At 43.8% G+C, this 18,332-nt stretch overlaps 1 protein-coding gene across 2 annotated transcripts in view; it reads left to right on the top strand.

The window, feature by feature from the left end:
- EIPR1 (EARP complex and GARP complex interacting protein 1) overlaps positions 1 to 18,332 on the top strand; it is a 306,520-nt gene that overhangs the window by 146,231 nt on the left and 141,957 nt on the right. For both annotated transcript variants that reach the window (XM_089686732.1, XM_089686733.1), the window contains exon 4: positions 8,862 to 9,018. In XM_089686732.1, the coding sequence (XP_089542858.1) occupies positions 8,862 to 9,018 (157 nt within the window). The remainder of the gene's footprint in view (positions 1 to 8,861; positions 9,019 to 18,332) is intronic.

Here is an 18,332-nt window from a genome sequence, read left to right as displayed (position 1 = left end):
TTCCACCCTCAAACTAACGGTCAAACCGAAAGGACCAATCAGACCCTAGAGCAATACTTAAGATGCTATACTTCATTTACTCAAGATGACTGAATGCCACTTCTACCTCTAGCGGAATTTGCGTACAACAACGCCCGCCACTCAGAGCCGGGACAGTCCCCGTTCTTTGCCAACTATGGCTTTCACCCAGTCTTCCTCCCGGATTTGGTCTCGGAATGCCCAGTACCAGCAACGCAAGATGTGGTAACGTTTTTCTCCGCAAACAATAAGAAGCTTCAAGAGGCCATCAGTCGGGCCCAGGAAGACTACAGGAAAGCATTCAACAGGAAACGGAGAGGAGATCTGGTATTGCGGCCTGGGGAGAAGGTTTGGCTAGCGACGTCCAATTTAAAGATGCTTTGCCCGTCAAAGAAATTGGGACCCAAATTTATAGGCCCCTTCTGCATTAAACAGATGGTTAACGAAGTGGCCTACGAACTCGTCCTCCCTGACACGCTCAAGATCCACCCAGTCTTCCATGTGTCCCTGCTGAAGCCAGTGGTCCCAGATGCCTTCCCTGACCGGGAATCTAGACCCCCGGAAGCCATAACGGTCGAGGGTGAAGAAGAATTTGAGGTTGAAACTATCCTGAAGTGTCGAAGGAGGGGAGGCCAGACCCAATTCCTTATCAAATGGAAGGGCTATGGCCCTGAGGACAATTCTTGGGAACCAGCCCATAATGTCCATGCACCCAGACTTGTCCGGAGGTTTTTTCGCGATCACCCGTGGTGGAGAGATCGGGTGGGCATCCGGAGGCTGCCCGTAGGGGGGGGGGGCAATGTCAGGGATCTCCTCGATCCCTGCCGCGATGGTCCCGGCGCAGGCGCAGTGCACCGCCCTGTGCAGGGACATGGGCACTAGGTCCGGGCCGGCCGCGGCGTTCGAGTTCGCGCATGCGCAGTAGAAGCCGCGGCCACCCGCTGGGCACCAATGGCAGCGCAGGGCGGGATATTTAAATGGCCCTGAGCTGTCATTCAGTGCCTTCTGGTCTTCCCTGCATCCTGTGAACCTGTACCTTTGTAAGTTTTGACCCGGATTGTACCTGACCTTGCTGTTTTCTCCTATTCTGACCCTTGCTTTGCCTGACCTCTCTCTTGAATGCCCCTGATTGGATTTGACCTGCTGTTGCTGACCTGGCGTGTGACCCGACCATTCTATGCCCGCTGCCTTGTACCTTGCCGTCCTCTCTGTTACCGACCCGGCCCGTCTGACCTTGCTCATCCATCCATCCCTTGCAGTGGGGTCTTCTGACCTCCTCACATCAGACTCTTCCCCGTGGGAGCCCTTGGCGCATACCACTACCACTGACGGACGCACCCAGTAGCCACGACCTGGTCTCGGGGGGCTCCAAGTCCATCCCCACCATCAGGGGCCCTGGTGAACAAGCACCCTGGGACTTAGATTCCGTGCGCTGGGGACGCCCATTCAGTGGAGTGCTAGTGGTACCGCCAGGCGGTCCCTTACATGACCATTACACACGCAGACTGTATAACAGACTCTATCATTGGAACACTTTCCTATTAGTTCCTGCTTCTGGCCTGGATAAAATACAATATCAGTTCCTACAAAGATGGTCAGGTGGTCCAACTTGGTCTACTTCCTGAAAGCTTCCCTTTATATAATATTACAGTCTTGCGACTAGGGTTTATGGCCCAGCTAGCAAGAACAAGAAGTACCTGTCAATAACCAAATAACTCTGTGGTAATTAATAAGCAACAGCTATTTGCACATACAAACAGTAGAGGGTAGCACATTCCTAAACGTATGTCTTGTTTCAGATGGCTTAACTTTTTAACCCCATAATGACACAGTAACACATATACAGGTGAAACTCGAAAAATTAGAATATCGTGCAAAAGTTCATTTATTTCAGTAATGCAACTGAAAAGGTGAAACTAATATAGGAGATAGACCCATTACATGCAAAGCAAGGTAGTTCAAGCAGTGATTTGTCATAATTGTGATGATTATGGCTTACAGCTCATGAAAACCCCAAATCACAATCTCAGAAAATTTGAATATTACATGCAATCAATAAAACAATGATTGTACATAGAACAATATCAGACCTCTGAAAAGTATAAGCATGTATATGTACTCAGTACTTGGTTTGGGCCCCTTTTGCAGCATTTACTGCCTCAATGCGGCATGGCATGGAAGCTATCAGCCTGTGGCACTGCTGAGGTGTCATGGAAGACCAGGATGCTTCAATAGCGGCCTTCAGCTCTTCTGCATTGTTCGGTCTCATGTCTCTCATCTTTCTCTTGGCAATGCCCCATAGATTCTCTATGGGGTTCAGGTCAGGCGAGTTTGCTGGCCAATCAAGGACAGTAATCCCACAGTCATTGAACCAGATTTTGGTGCTTTTGGCAGTGTGGGCAGGTGCCAAATCCTGCTGGAAAATGAAGTCAGCATCCCCATAAAGCTCGTCTGCAGAAGGAAGCATGAAGTGCTCCAAAATCTCCTGGTAGACGGCTGCGTTGACCCTGGACTTAATGAAGCACAGTGGACCAACACCAGCAGATTACTTGGCTCCCCAAATCAACAAAGACTGTGGAAACTTCACACTGGACTTCAAGCATCTTGCAGTGTGTGCCTCTCCATTCTTCCTCCATACTCTGGGTCCTTGGTTTCCAAATGAGATGCAAAAGTTGCTCTCATCAGAAAAGAGGACTTTGGACCACTGAGCAACAGACCAGGTCTGTTTTCCTTTAGCCCAGGTAAGACGCTTCTGACGTTGTTTGTTCAGGAGCGGCTTGACAAGAGGAAGCCCATGTCCAGGATCCGTCTGTGTGTGGTGGCTCTTGATGCACTGACTCCAGCCTCAGTCCACTCCTTGTGAAAGTCCCCAACACTTTTGATTGGCCTTTTCCTGACAATCCTCTCCAGGCTGCGGTCATTCCTGCTGCTTGTGCACCTTTTTCTTCCACACTTTTCCCTTCCACATAACTTTCTATTAATGTGCTTTGATACAGCACTTTGGGAACATCCAACTTCTTTTGCAATTACCTTTTGAGGCTTTCCCTCCTTATGGAGGGTGTCAATGATGGTTTTCTGCACAACTGTCAGGTCAGCAGTCTTTCCCATGATTGTGATTCCTACTGAACCAGACTGAGAGACCATTTAAAGGCTCAGAAACCCTTTGCAGGTGTTATGGCTTAATTAGCTATTTAGAGTGGGACACTTTGAGCCGAGTATATTGCACCTTTTCACAATATTCTAATTTTCTGAGATTGTGGATTTGGGGTTTTCATGAGTTGTAAGCCATTATCATCACAATTATGACAAATCACGGCTTGAACTATCTTGCTTTGCATGTAAAGAGTCTATCTCATGTATTAGTTTCACCTTTTCAGTTGCATTACTGAAATAAAAGAACTTTTGCACGATATTCTAATTTTTCGAGTTTCACCTGTATGTGACATCCAGGAGGTGGGCTTTAAACCTGGGCACCATAATAATGTGTTCTTGTGTTTATGCTGAGTGCGCGCTCCTAGCACAGAGACTGGGTTATCACTGAGAGCCCTGGGTCTCATAATAACAATCAGGACCTGGGATCCTGGTTCCCGGTCACCTGATTGCTGTGATGGCCTGTGATTGGCTATCACAGTGATCAGTCACTGTGCAGGCCGCACCTGGGTTTTCATTTGCTTCTGAATGGAGAGAAAGATACATTGTATCTTTCTCTCCTTGCAGGGTAGAAAGATGTAAACAGACGAAAATGTGTAACAAAATTTTTATATATATATATATATATATATATATATATATATATATATATATATATATATATATATATATAAAAATATCAGGATGAGTGTTAAGATCAAGGTCAGGGTCCATATATTTTTGGTAGGATTTTCAAAAATATTACCTTTTTTAAATTAGTGTCAGTATGTTTTTGGTAGGATAAACAAAAAAGCAAAATGCACACTATTGTTTCTGGGCCCCACTTCAGGTACAAACAATAAATAACATACACATATATGGTATCGCTTAGATCTTCAGGAGCAGGAGAATTTACTTTATTTTGGGATGTTCTTTGGTGCTAGGTTATGGTAGTAGTAGTAGGAAATATACAGCTAAGTTTAAAAAAAATATTTTTTTTTACTAGTTTGGGCCAGATTTCCTTTTGATAATAATCAAAAAAAAATTCAGGAAATATCTGTTACCATTTACCACCAAATGAAAACCCAATTTGTCCTGAAACAAAAAATAAGGCATAATCCACCTGGATACACAAAGTAGTTGTGATCATATCTACAGCATTACTGACAAAGTTAAGTCAAAATTGGGTCTGGGCGTTAAGGTTTGTTTTACTCTCGGTCATGAAGCGGTTAAATTGGTTCTAAAGGATTAAGGCTTTTTACCTTAAAGTGATTCTAAAGCTTTGCTTTACTTTTAAAATAACAAGCATGTCATACTTACCTGCTATGTGCAATGGTTTTGCACAGAACAGTCCCCAATTCTTCTCTTCTTGGGTCCCCTGCTGGTGCTCCTGCCCCCCCCCCCATTTATGAGCCTAATAAAAATGGCTGGTTTGCTGCACTTAGATGGCGCTTCCCTTTTTCTGCTTGCATTCTGTTTCTAGAGTTCACTTCTAACTCTTGGATAGCAGCCTCAAGTTTGAAGCAGATCATAGATGTGTTTAATGAATACATACTGGACTCCATATTTTAACTGGACTTTCAAGCTGTGTTTTGCAAAGGCTTAGCCCTTTGGTTTTAATCCTTTATGCTCCAAAAATACCCCTTTACTTGTGAAGATAAAAAATAAAAAACCTTCTGCCTTTCCAACCACTTTAATGTATTCTATGCATTAAGGTAAAAAAAAAAAAAAAAACTTTCAGTGCCTGATTTTCCCCCTTTCTCCCCTAAATACTTAACTGGGTCTTGTATCGATCCAGTGCAGTGCTTGTCTGCTGGTCTTCTCTCCTCTCTCCAGTTTCACAGGCTTGGCTGAGAACAGTGGGAGCCATTGGCTCCTGCAGCTGGCAGTAAAATCCAGTGAGCATAGAGCGGGGGGTGAGACAGAGTCACGCTATGTGTGTCAATGGACGCGCACAGCCTGTCTTGGAATCGCGCTTGCACGTGTGCCGCCATGGGAAGCGGGTTCCTTTAGTGGCACATGCAGAAGAGGAGGAGTCTGGAATGCTGCTGGAGGACCCCAGAAGAGGAGGTTCAGGGCTGCAAAAAATTCTATTGTAAAAAGCAGGTAAATAGAACATGTTTTTACTTTAGGGAAAAAAAACTTTACAATCACTTTAAACTACCTGCTAATTTCCACAAGCAGCATCTACTGCAATCTACATAGGAATATGTAATACATATCTAGGTTGGTGACACAAATCGCTCAGCTGAAAGCAGGGCTCTGTATCACAGCTGTGCCAGCTGTCATTTCAGACAGCATGAAAACCCTGGAAGGAGACTGAACCCTGCACCACATCATCTAAACTGGCCAAATCCTTTTGGCTTTCTCTTTAGGACCTCATTCACATACCCCTATTGACTTATGTAGGATTATGCTGGCAGCGAGATCCTGCATAAAACGTTGTCTGTACACATGAAACATTTGTGCTAACCCTATTGACCTCCGCTGTTGCTCACGCACTTATCAGCAATGAGGAGCCAGTGGTGCCACCGCCGCTGATTAAACACTGTTGATGTTTACATGTCAGTGCTAAATGAGTCATTCATGCAGAAGTGGTGCACGTGCAGAATGAACTTGGCTGACGGTATAACTGAAGACCAAAGCCAATCGACACGAGTGATTCATCTAGGGCCAACATATAAACATCAATAGATATAAGCTGAGCCGTAGATAACTTTTTGTTTGGGGGGAGTTCAGTGGCATGTAACTGGTACAATTCTGTTGAAATAAAATACATTTCACCAAATTCACAAAGATTGGAACAAGGGAAAACTATTTGTGTGGCCCATAATAATCATTCTGTTTTCTCGAGTCCTCTTGAAAAAGAACAGTTTTTCCTTCCTCCAGGTTGTATGAATGGCCCAGTACAGCAAACAAAGCATAAGAATATTACTGCAGTATGTGTGAACTGCAGCCTTACCCAAGTATTGCAAAGACCATTATATTTTGCTAGGCAGTGTACTCAGCTTTTCAGAACACCTCCTTCACATAGATGCAGCCCCTGGATTCCAGCAGTAAGAATCAGGCCGTAGTTGTTCGCACTTAAGCACACACAAAGCAGTTATCTGTTGATGTCTGAGCCTGAGCACAGCTGACAAAAACACTGCACTTCTTGCGGATGTGTGCATGAGCCCTTAGAGAAGTGGTACTGTGCAGAGTCCATTCATACAGAATACGAACAGAGACCAAGAATTATACCCGGCATACAGGACAAGAGAAGTGGTACTGTGCAGAGTCCATGCATTCAGAATAAGAACAGAGACCGAGAATTACACCCAGCATACAGGACAAGAGAAGTGGTACTGTGCAGAGTCCATACATTCAGAATAAGAACAGAGACCGAGAATTACACCCGACATACAGAACCAGAGACGTGGTACTGTGCAGAGTCCATACATTCAGAATAAGAACAGAGACCGAGAATTACACCCGACATACAGAACCAGAGAAGTGGTACTGTGCAGAGTCCATACATTCAGAATAAGAACAGAGACCGAGAATTACACACCGCATACAGGACAAGAAAAGTGGTACTGTGCAGAATCCATACATTCAGAATAGGAACAGAGACCAAGAATTACACCCGGCATACAGGACAAGAGAAGTGGTACTGTGCAGAGTCCGTACATTCAGAATAAGAACAGAGACCGAGAATTACACCCAGCATACAGGACAAGAGAAGTGGTACTGTGCAGAGTCCATACATTCAGAATAAGAACAGAGACCAAGAATTACACCCAGCATACAGGACATGAGAAGTGGTACTGTGCAGAGTCCATACATTCAGAATAGGAACAGAGACCGAGAATTACACCCGGCATACAGGACAAGAGAAGTGGTACTGTGCAGAGTCCATACATTCAGAATAAGAACAGAGACCAAGAATTACACCCAGCATACAGGACAAGAAAAGTGGTACTGTGCAGAGTCCATACATTCAGAATAAGAACAGAGACCGAGAATTACACCCAGCATACAGGACAAGAGAAGTGGTACTGTGCAGAGTCCATACATTCAGAATAAGAACAGAGACCAAGAATTACACCCAGCATACAGGACAAGAGAAGTGGTACTGTGCAGAATCCATACATTCAGAATAAGAACAGAGACCAAGAATTACACCCAGCATACAGGACAAGAGAAGTGGTACTGTGCAGAGTCCATACATTCAGAATAAGAACAGAGACCAAGAATTACACCCAGCATACAGGACAAGAGAAGTGGTACTGTGCAGAATCCATACATTCAGAATAGGAACAGAGACCGAGAATTACACCCGGCATACAGGACAAGAGAAGTCCATACAAACTTGCATACTACTGAGTACTGATACATGTCTAATTTCAAGTTCATCAGAGAAAAAAAAAATCAACTGAAAAGTTACAAAGTATACGTTGAATTTATTAAATGTGAATTGTTCCTGTTAAATGTGAACAGAATATGTAATTAGAGATTCTAACTGCCATTGTTGTGCTGTATGGCCTGTATTACTGGATCAGTCACTCCTCCCTAGACTGTTTAACTTCTAGGATAGATTCACACAGGATGCGGTGGGACTGCGTTGGGCAGTTATTCTAGTGCAGTCCCACCACCCCCCCGCAGCAAGATGAGGCAGAATGCCTTGTCTCCAGTGTAGCTGGTTTACACCACTGTGTTGTGGTGGTGTGCGGGCAATGTGTGCTGGAAAACAAAGTACTGCGTGCAGGCACCGCACACCGGCCTATAGAACTTTATTTGCCTTTTGTCAAATGGAACTGTGTGCAGCAGCAGGACACAGCCCTGGAAATAAGCAGCAGCAGTGCTAGCTACTGTTGATGATATTTACATGCCATTCCTGAGCAGCAGCCAGTAGGCATGCATGCACTGAATGTAAAATATGGTCCAAATATAGCCTTGGATTCAGCTTTGTACTCATTTTTTTTTTCCTTCCACTACTGAACACAGCATAGCTCTGTGCATGGGCCCATAGCCTTCTATAATACTGCGTACCGATGTGTACAAAACTATATTCTGGATGTATCTGTATGCAGCGTTTTGACGCCTGTGTGAATGCGCCCTAAATAAGATGATGATGTTTACCTTATTTTCATGGTTCTGCTTAGCATTTGTTTTATACAGATATTTTTTAAAGTATTTCTGCAGGTGTGTATGTTTGTACTCGCTGCACTTTCATAAAAACCTGGAAAACAAATAAACCCGAATTGGTTCTAAAACCGCTCCAGGTAAAGGCCATAATTGAGTTATAACTCTGCTATACAAACCATTTGCTTGACAAGAGCCAATTTTGCTTGCTCCTTAATTTGCATAACAAAAATAGGAATGGTGGTAGGGGATTCTGTGTGTTTTTTTTTTTTTCCTCCCCACCCCCAAAAGAATTAAAATTTCATCAAGACATGAAGACTGGCTTCAGAACACGGTGAAACTGGGTTAAACATATGCAAATTACGAGTTCTGCACAGAACTGATTGGCGACTTCAGGCTTTTCCCTCTATCTCCGCACCGCATTCTGCTGCTTATTAAAATATAAGGCCTTAAATATTTCAGGCAACAGCTGTGCATAGCTCCTGTGTTTTGTGTGAACGCCGGAGCACAGTCATTCCAAATGTGTTCTACATGTACTGATCTGTGCTTTTTTTTTTCTCTTTCTCTCTTTCTTCCTCTCTGTTGTTCAGCTTCAGACAGTAAAGTCACGTCTTGTGCGGCTGTGTGGAGGATACCGAAGGAATTGCAGGCAGGAAACCAGGAGGTCCCTGATGATTCATCAAACAACACCCAAACCTTAGAGCTTCTCTGTCGCCTCGACAATGCCTCTCATAGCAGTGTGGCCTGGTAGGGTTCTGCATATTTTAACCTACAAACTGCAATATTAGTGACTTAGAGGGGATCTGTCAACAAAAAACAAAACATAAAAAAAAACCAACACCCTCAACAAGACACCTGTGTGCAAAGGTTCTGAAAACTGCCATTTATGTACCAACTTTTAGTTCAGGGACAGTAGAACTGAGATGTGATTTCAGACAGTGGCTGCATCCATTAGAGATTCTTGCAAATGTATGTCTTGCATAAAAAAGAAGTGTGGGGTTTACAAAAAAAAAAAGAAAATGTATACACACCTAGGTGGATGCAGCATCGATCTGATGCTGCATTTGTTCCCCACTGTCTCTGCACTGAGAACTAAGTGATCAAAGACTGCTGATTGCTCAGTTCTCCCCTCCGCTCTGAGCAGAGAGCAGTGACCGTCAGTCACCACCTCTCTGCTCTGCCCCTTCAGTGTTCAGCAAAGCTGAGAGGCTGAGCCAGCTGCCAGTTCAGGCATCTGGGTGGATATTTCCTGAGCCTTTATTGGCTTTAGTCCGCTGTCGGCTGTGGGTCACAGGAGTGCCGAACTCCACTTATGTGATCTATAGGAGAAATATAGCCAAAAAAGCTTTGGCCATACTTCTCATTTTAAAGCTTAAGTGCAGCCAAAATCGCAAAGAGAAAAATCAGCACAAGGGACAAAGCTTACTGTCAGTAGGATGTGTCCCTTGTGCTTATGCCTCTTCTGTGAAAATCTTCCATCCTGCTGCCCTGACCCACCCACACTTCCATAATCTTCCAGTGCAGAAGGGTTAATACAACTAATAAGCTGTCACTCTCATCAAGAAAGCTAGACTATGCCTGTTCTTTCCACCCAGCTCCACCATGCATAGAAACCATCAGTGGTGGAAACATTTTAGTTGTCTATGATGCATTTAAAAGCTTTGTGCCATAAACTGACGAGCTAGGGGATGAAAGACAGAGAGAGGGTACATTTCCATCACTGTTTTTCTTTTTCTTTTTTTTTTTTGGGACACATACAGTATATAACTGAGATCAGATGGTTTGTACCAGAGATTATTTGCTGCTACAGATATCAATGGCAGCAATTAACAGCAATTTAATCACTGGAGTCACTGCTGGTTTATTGCTAATAAATGGTTTATTGCTACTACTACTACTACTACTACTACTACAAGCTAAACTATTGGGTTAGTGTGTTCTGTTGATACAGGTGAAACTCAAAAAATTAGAAAATCAAAAAGTTAATTTATTTCAGTAATACAGCTTAAAAGGTGAAACTAATATATGAGATAGACTCATTACATGCAAAGTAAGATAGTTCAAGCCATGATTTGTCATAATTGTGATAATTATGGCTTACAGCTCATGAAAACCCCAAATCCACAATCTCAGAAAATTAGAATATTGTGAAAAGGTGCAATATTCTAGGCTCAAAGTGTCCCACTCTAATCAGCTAATTAAGCCATAACACCTGTAAAGGGTTCCTGAGCCTTTAAATGGACTCTCAGTCTGGTTCAGTAGGAATCACAATCATAGGAAAGACTGCTGACCTGACAGTTGTGCAGAAAACAATCATTGACACCCTCCATAAGGAGGGAAAGCCTCAAAAGGTAATTGCAAAAGAAGTTGGATGTTCTCAAAGTGCTGTATTAATAGAAAGTTATGTGGAAGGGAAAAGTGTGGAAGAAAAAGGTGCACAAGCAGCAGGGATGACCGCAGCCTGGAGAGGATTGTCAGGAAAAGGCCATTCAAAAGTGTTGGGGACTTTCACAAGGAGTGGACTGAGGCTGGAGTCAGTGCATCAAGAGCTACCACACACAGACGGATCCTGGACATGGGTTTCAAATGTCGTATTCCTCTTGTCAAGCCACCCCTGAACAACAAACAACGTCAGAAGTGTCTTACTTGGGCTAAAGAAAAACAGACCTGGTCTGTTGCTCAGTGGTCCAAAGTCCTGTTTTCTGATGAGAACAGCTTTTGCATCTCATTTGGAAACCAAGCACCCATAGTATGGAGGAAGAATGGAGAGGCACACACTGCAAGATGCTTGAAGTCCAGTGTGAAGATTCCACAGTCTGTGTTGATTAGGGAACCATGTCATCTGCTGGTGTTGGTCCACAGTGCTTCATTAAGTCCATGGTCAACGCAGCCGTCTACCAGGAGATTTTGGAGCACTTCATGCTTCCTTCCGCAGACGAGTTTTATGGGGATGTTGACTTCATTTTCCAGCAGGAATTGGCACCTGCCCACACTGCCAAAAGCACCAACACCTGGTTCAATGACCGTGGGATTACTGTGCTTGATTGGCCAGCAAACTCGCCTGACCTGAACCCCATAGAGAATCTATGGGGCATTGCAAAGAGAAAGATGAGAGACATGAGACCGAACAATGCAGAAGAGCTGAAGGCCGCTATTGAAGCATCCTGGTCTTCCATAACACCTCAGCAGTGCCACAGGCTGATAGCTTCCATGCCACGCCGCATTGAGGCAGTAATTTCTGCAAAAGGGGCCCAAACCAAGTACTGAGTACATATGCATGCTTATACTTTTCAGAGGTCCGATATTGTTCTATGTACAATCCTTGTTTTATTGATTGCATGTAATATTCTAATTTTCTGAGATTGTGGATTTGGGGTTTTCGTGACCTGTAAGCCATAATCATCACAATTATGACAAATCACAGCTTGAACTATCTTGCTTTGCATGTAATGAGTCTATCTCATGTATTAGTTTCACCTTTTTAAGTTGCATTACTGAAATAAATGAACTTTTGCACGATATTCTAATTTTTCAAGTTTCACCTGTATATTGGATAAGCCCATAGAAGAGAATGAAGAGAGATTGTCACTGGTGATCTTGACATGAAATGTTGCTAAAACGCAATCACCTAGTCTACAAATTGCTGAAAAACTAGCAATTTTGCAATTCTTTAGAAAATAACTGAATTTCTTAGCAAGAAACCACTTCAAAATCTGCTGTTTTTCGGGGATCTTCACATTTATTTTTATTGGTCATGCTGGAAAATCTACTAAAACTGACGTTTTTCGTGGACATTGGTGGCAGTATCGGCAACGGGCTGACCTATTTTTCGTTTATTGGCCGAAAATTTGGCCGATAAACGTTCCGTCTATGGCCTGCATTACTGCCCCTCTCAAAAAGTTCATAGGCAGTTTAGACCCAGTGTACAGGCATTCATGATGCTAAACTACAGCCTCATGTATGCCTGCTTTTCAATCTCCGGTGGGATCTCTTTCTATCCCAGTGGCAATTTTACATTGAACTACCGTGCTGCAACTGCCATGGGGCGGACTGACAACTCATGGGGCCCCCGGGCAATAGGAGATCATGGGGCCCCCTGTGTCCACGCCCACACTTAAGCCACAAGCACACAAAGCCCCACCTACATATTGCACTGCCCGATTACATGCGTTTGTCACAGAATGTATCTACACTACACCCTATCCCCTCACAACTCCTACGACCTCCCTCCCCCTCCATCCTACGCTCCCTCACCCACATCTTTACTCTCTCCCTCTCCTCCGACACTTTCCCCTCCCCTCTGAAACATGCACACATCACCCCCATACTTAAAAAGCCCTCCCTGGACCCCAATGACCCGAACAACCTCAGACCCATCTCCCTGCTCCCATTTACATCTAAACTCCTCGAGCGCCTAGTCTACACCCGCCTAAGCTCTCATCTCAACGACAACAACCTCCTCGATCCCCTACAGTCTGGCTTCCGTCCCCTACACTCCACCGAAACTGCCTTACTCAAACTCTCCAACGACCTGCTAACCGCCAAAGCTAATGGCCACTATTCAATGCTCCTACTCCTTGACCTCTCTGCGGCCTTCGACACAGTCGACCACCCCCTCCTCAAAAAAAACTACACTCCCTCGGCCTCAGAGATTCTGCTCTCTCCTGGCTCTCATCCTATCTGTCACAACGCTCTTTCAGCGTTACCTATAATGCTACCACCTTCCCTTCACTCCCCCTCTTTGTTGGGATCCCTCAAGGCTCTGTCCTCGGGCCCCTTCTCTTCTCCATCTACACCTCCTCCCTTGGCCAACTCATACACTCTCACGGCTTCAACTACCACCGGTCTCTGCCCGAATCACACACCTACTGAGCGACATATGAGACTGGATGTCGCTCCACTTCCTTAAACTGAAGCTCTCCAAAACCGAGTTTCTTGTCTTCCCCCCAGCCCAGACACCACCTCCATTTACTTCTCCATCACATCCAACAACGCAACCATCAAACCCACCCCGCAGGCCAGAGTACTTGGTGTCATTCTGGACTCCAACCTATTCTTCCAGCCCCAAGTCCAATCTTTAACAAACTCGTGCAGACTCCACCTCCGCAACATTGCCAAAATACGCACGTTCCTAACCCCAGAAACTACTAAACAGCTCATCCACTCCCTCATCATATCACGACTCGACTACTGCAACTCCCTCCTCACTGGCCTGCCTTGCCGCTGGCTATCCCCGCTTCAGTCGATCCTGAATACGGCTGCCAGACTCATTCACCTTTCCAACCTCTCCATTTCCGCCACCCCCCTCTGCCATTCCCTCCACTGGCTTCTGATTGCGCAACGGATCAAATTCAAAATCCTAACACTGACGTTCAAAGCTGTCCACCATACTGCCCCAAATTGCATCACCGACCTAGTATCCAAGTACCGCCCAGCACGCACACTCCGCTCCTCACAAGACCTCCTTCTCTCTAGTTCCCTGGTCTCCTCCTCCCATGCCTGCCTCCAGGACTTCTCCAGGGTGTCACCCATCCTCTGGAACTCCCTGCCCCAACCCATCAGATTATCACCTACTCTCCTCTCATTTAGGCGCACCCTGAAAACCCATCTCTTCATTGAAGCCTACCCCACCCCCTGCTAACTTGCCGACCTCCTCCACTCTTCCTACCACTCCATCGAAAGAGCAAGGCCCTTGATCCCCTCATGTTTTGCATTGCATTGGTATTGTTCTGTCACATGTTCTGTCCCCCTTTGTAATGTACAGCGCTGAGTGAACCATTGGCGCTTTATAAATACTGTATAATAATAATATACTATGTTCAAGTTAAACTTTTATTATAGAAAATAAAATAAAAACTTACATTTATGAAAGCGCAACAACAGTACATTTCCAAAATTAAGGTTAATGAATGAACATAATATAACAGGTGCAACAAATGTCTTCTTAGCTGAAGATTTTAATAACAGAAAATAAAAAACTCTGACCAGCATGTTACAAAAGCAGTAAAGAGCTACGTTCAGGTATATTCCAGTATATATACCATAGTTTGTAGACGCTATAACAGTCACATAAACCAATCAATATACACTTATTGGGATTTTTTTTCTTACCAAAGACGTAGCAGAATACATTTTGGCCTAAATTTATGAAGAAATCTTTTTTTTAGATATGTTTTATAGCAGAAAGTAGAAAATATAAGTTTTATTTTAAATTTTCACTAAATAGCAAATAGAGTCCACCTGTGTGTAATTTAATCTCAGTGTAAATACAGCTGTTCTGTGAAGCCCTCAGAGGCTTGTTAGAGAACATTAGTGAACAAACAGCATCCTGAGGCCAAGGAACACACCAGACAGGTCAGGGATAAAGTTGTGGAGAAATTTAAAGCAGGGTTAGGTTATTAAAAAAAAAAATCCCAAGCTTTGAACACCTCACGAAGCACTGTTCAAACCATCATCCAAAAATGGAAAGAGTATGGCACAACTGCAAACTTACCAAGACATGGCCGTCCACCTAAACTGACAGGCCGGGCAAGGAAAGCATTAATCAGAGAAGCAGCCAAGAAGCCCAATATAACTCTGCAGCAGCTGCAGAGATCTAAAGCTCAGGTGGGAGAATCTGTCCACAGGACAACTATTAGTCGTGCACTCCACAAATTGGGCCTTTATGGAAGAGTGACAGGGAGAAAGCCATTGCTGAAAGAAAGCCATAAGTGCCGTTTGCAGTTTGTGAGAAGTCATAAGGGGGACACAGCAAACATGTGGAAGAAGGTGCTCTGGTCAGATGTGACCAAAATTTATTTTTTTGGCTTAAAAGCAAAACACTATTGGAGTTATTGACTAAAGCTTGAGAGTACAAAATCTGGTGCAGCTCTGCATAGAAACCAATTGGCTTCTAGGTTATATTGCCAAAGCTTAATTGAACAAGCTGAAGTTAAAAGCTGATTGGCTACCACGCACAGCTGCACCAGATTATGAGTGCACCAGTTTTAGTAAATCTCCCTTTTGTGAGGCGGAAAAATAACACTGCACATCACCCTGAACACACCACCCCCACCGTGAAACGTGGTGGTGTCAGCATCATGTTGTGAGGATGCTTTTCTTCAGCAGGGACAGGGAAGCAGGTCAGAGTTGATGGGAAGATGGATGGCGCCAAATACAGAGAAATTGTAGAAGAAAACCTGTTAGAGACTGCAAAAGACTTGAGACTGGGGCGTAGGTTCCCCTTTCAGCAGGACAACAACCCTAAGCATACAGCCAGAGCTACAGTGGAATGGTGTTCAAAGGAGCTGTCCATATAAGTGAAACAGACCATTGTAAGGCTTTAGAAACTAAACCAATCCATCAGAGAGATAGCAGCAACATTAGGAGTGGCCAGCAAAATCAAAAAGGCATGGACGTCAGCGGAAGACAACGGTGGTGAATGATCGCAGGATTTTCTCTATGGTAAAGAAAACCCATAACAACATCCAGACAAGTGAAGGACACTCTCCAGGAGGTGGACATTTCATTGTCAAAGTCTGCAATCAAGAGAAGACTTCACGAGAGCAAATACAGATGGTTCGCCACAAGGTGCAAACCATTCATAAGCCTGAAGAATAGACACGCCAGATTAGACTTTGCCAAAAAAATTTTTAAAAAGCCAGACCAGTTGTGGAAAAGCATTCTTTGGATGGATGAAACTAAGATTAATCTGTACCAGAATGATGGGAAGAAAAAAGTGTGGAGAAGGCTTGGAACAGGTCATGATCCAAAGCACACAATGTCATCTGTTAAACATGGTGGAGGCAGTGTGATGGCATGGGCATGCATGGCTTCCAGTTGCACTGGGCCCTTGATGTTTATTGATGATGTGACAGAAGACAGAAGCAGCTGGATGTTTAGAGATATCTTGTCAGCCCAGATTCAGCCTATGCAGCAAGGTTGATTGGACAGCGCTGTACAGTACAGATGGACAATGATCTAAAACACACTGGAAAAGCAACCCAGGAGCTTTTACAGGAAAATAAGTGGAATATTCTGCAATGCCCAAGTCAATCACCTGATCTCAACCCAATTGAGCATGCATTTCATTTGCTGAAGGCAAAACTAAAGGCAGAAAGACCCACAAACAAGGAAAAACTGAAGACAGCTGCAGTTAGAGCCTGGCAAAGCATCAGAAAGGAGGAAACCAAGTCTTTGGTAGTGTCCATGGGTTCCAGACTTCAGGCAGTCATTGCCAGTAAAGGATTCTCAACATAATATTAAAAATGAACATTTTATTTATGATTATATTCATTTGTCCAATTACTTTTGGTCCCGTGAAAAAGGCGGGATGGCTACTCTTAAGAGCTGTAATTCCTAAACCCTTCCTCCAATTTGGATGTACACACCCTCAAATTAACCTGCGAGTGTGCACTTTAAGCCCATATCCATTATATAACTATAGCTTAAATATGTTTTGGTAAATACCTGAAAAAAAACTAAAATTGTGCCTGTGTCCAAATATATATGGACCTAATTGTAACACTGATATCTATATACTGACTGCTCTTCCCTATATAAAACACTTATATCTGAACACTGAGTGGCACTCGGTGTACAGTTGCCAGGGATATATATATATATATATATATATATATATATATATATATATATATATGGAAAGGCACTCACTGTACACATATCAGTGTCACATATAGGGAATCGCAGTCAGTGTACAGATATCAGTGTTAAATAACACTGATGTCTGTACACTGCGTGCTATTCCCTATACAAAACACTGATGTCTGTACACTGCATGCTATTCCCTATATAAAACACTGATATCTGAACACTCAGTGTACAGATATCTGTGTTTTGTATAGGGAATATAGAAATCAGGGTTATTAGGGTCAGGATAGGAAATAGCACCTGGTATGGACACCGGGCAGGATACAACACAGCCTGACTACTATACTAAATAGACATATTAAGCTGCAGTGTTGTCATCTGGGGATTAAATACACACTGACCTGCTGCAGGTTGCCAGGCCAGCTCAGCGACAACTCCAGAGTCCAGTCTGCCTGCCCCCTCCAGCTTCCAAGTTCAGCACCTGTGGCAGGGATGTGGACCTGCCCCTCAGCTGAATCCCCGAGGAGAGGTGGCCGAAGTGCCTGCCGTGGCATTATTCCATCCACCATTGCTCTCTGATTCCAGCCAGCCAGTATTTTCTCCTCCACATTGTGGGCACATCCAAGGGATAGACTGAGCCTCATGGGGCCCTCTACTGACCCCGGGCCCTCGGGGAGTGCCCAAATGGTCAGTCCACCCCTGGCCATTACCGTATTTGCAATGCCCTTGCGGCATGGTCCCACTGAGATGAGAGTAGTAACAGGTAGTGTCAAACTCAATTTGCTGAGTAAAATTTGCTGTACCACAAAGCATTGCGCTGCTACAGAGACCTGAGCAGTAACATGCTCTAGACTGTCTCTAGTCCACTTTTCTGAAGGTTTAGACACATAGATATGTGTTTCCTACAAAAAGCTATTCAGATAAGTGTCAATTGTCCTTTAATTCTTTTTTGCTATTGTGATTGTTACAGCTCTAGTGCTTTTTACAAAGGAATGAATGATAGGTATACTTTACCATGCTTTTGTTGGAAATCTTGGATTGGATTTGTTTGAAGTTTTATATTATTGTGTATTAGTAGCAACTGATTTTATTTGATATCTTCTTACACTCATAAATACAAGTCACAGAGGGCTTCTATCACTGGGAATTCATTTTCTTGGCATATTCCAGCAACTAGGGAAGAAAAAGTTTACAATATCTCGGGAATAGTACGATTTTCATCTGAGCCCAATAAACAACTTCAATTAGATGAAAAGCATAAACCTAGACATTTATTAAAATGTAACACTCCTAAGGCACAGCAGAAGTTTGCTACTCAAAAATAATCTATATTAAAGCCCAAAAGCCCTTCCAGACTTTTTTGTGTTGTTTTACACGAGGTAGGTTAAAACTTCACCCACAGGGGGAGGTAAAGCACAATGCTCATACATTTGGTTGTGAAAAAGGTAGAGAGTTTGTTCGTGTGATGCTGG

The sequence above is a fragment of the Staurois parvus genome, unplaced genomic scaffold (genome assembly GCF_062004578.1).
Source record: "Staurois parvus isolate SC_StPar_1 unplaced genomic scaffold, SC_StPar_1.0 ptg000409l, whole genome shotgun sequence".
Lineage (NCBI taxonomy): Eukaryota > Metazoa > Chordata > Amphibia > Anura > Ranidae > Staurois > Staurois parvus.
The sequence above is the reverse complement of the archived record's forward strand: the minus strand, read 5'-3'. Positions and strand labels throughout refer to the sequence as shown.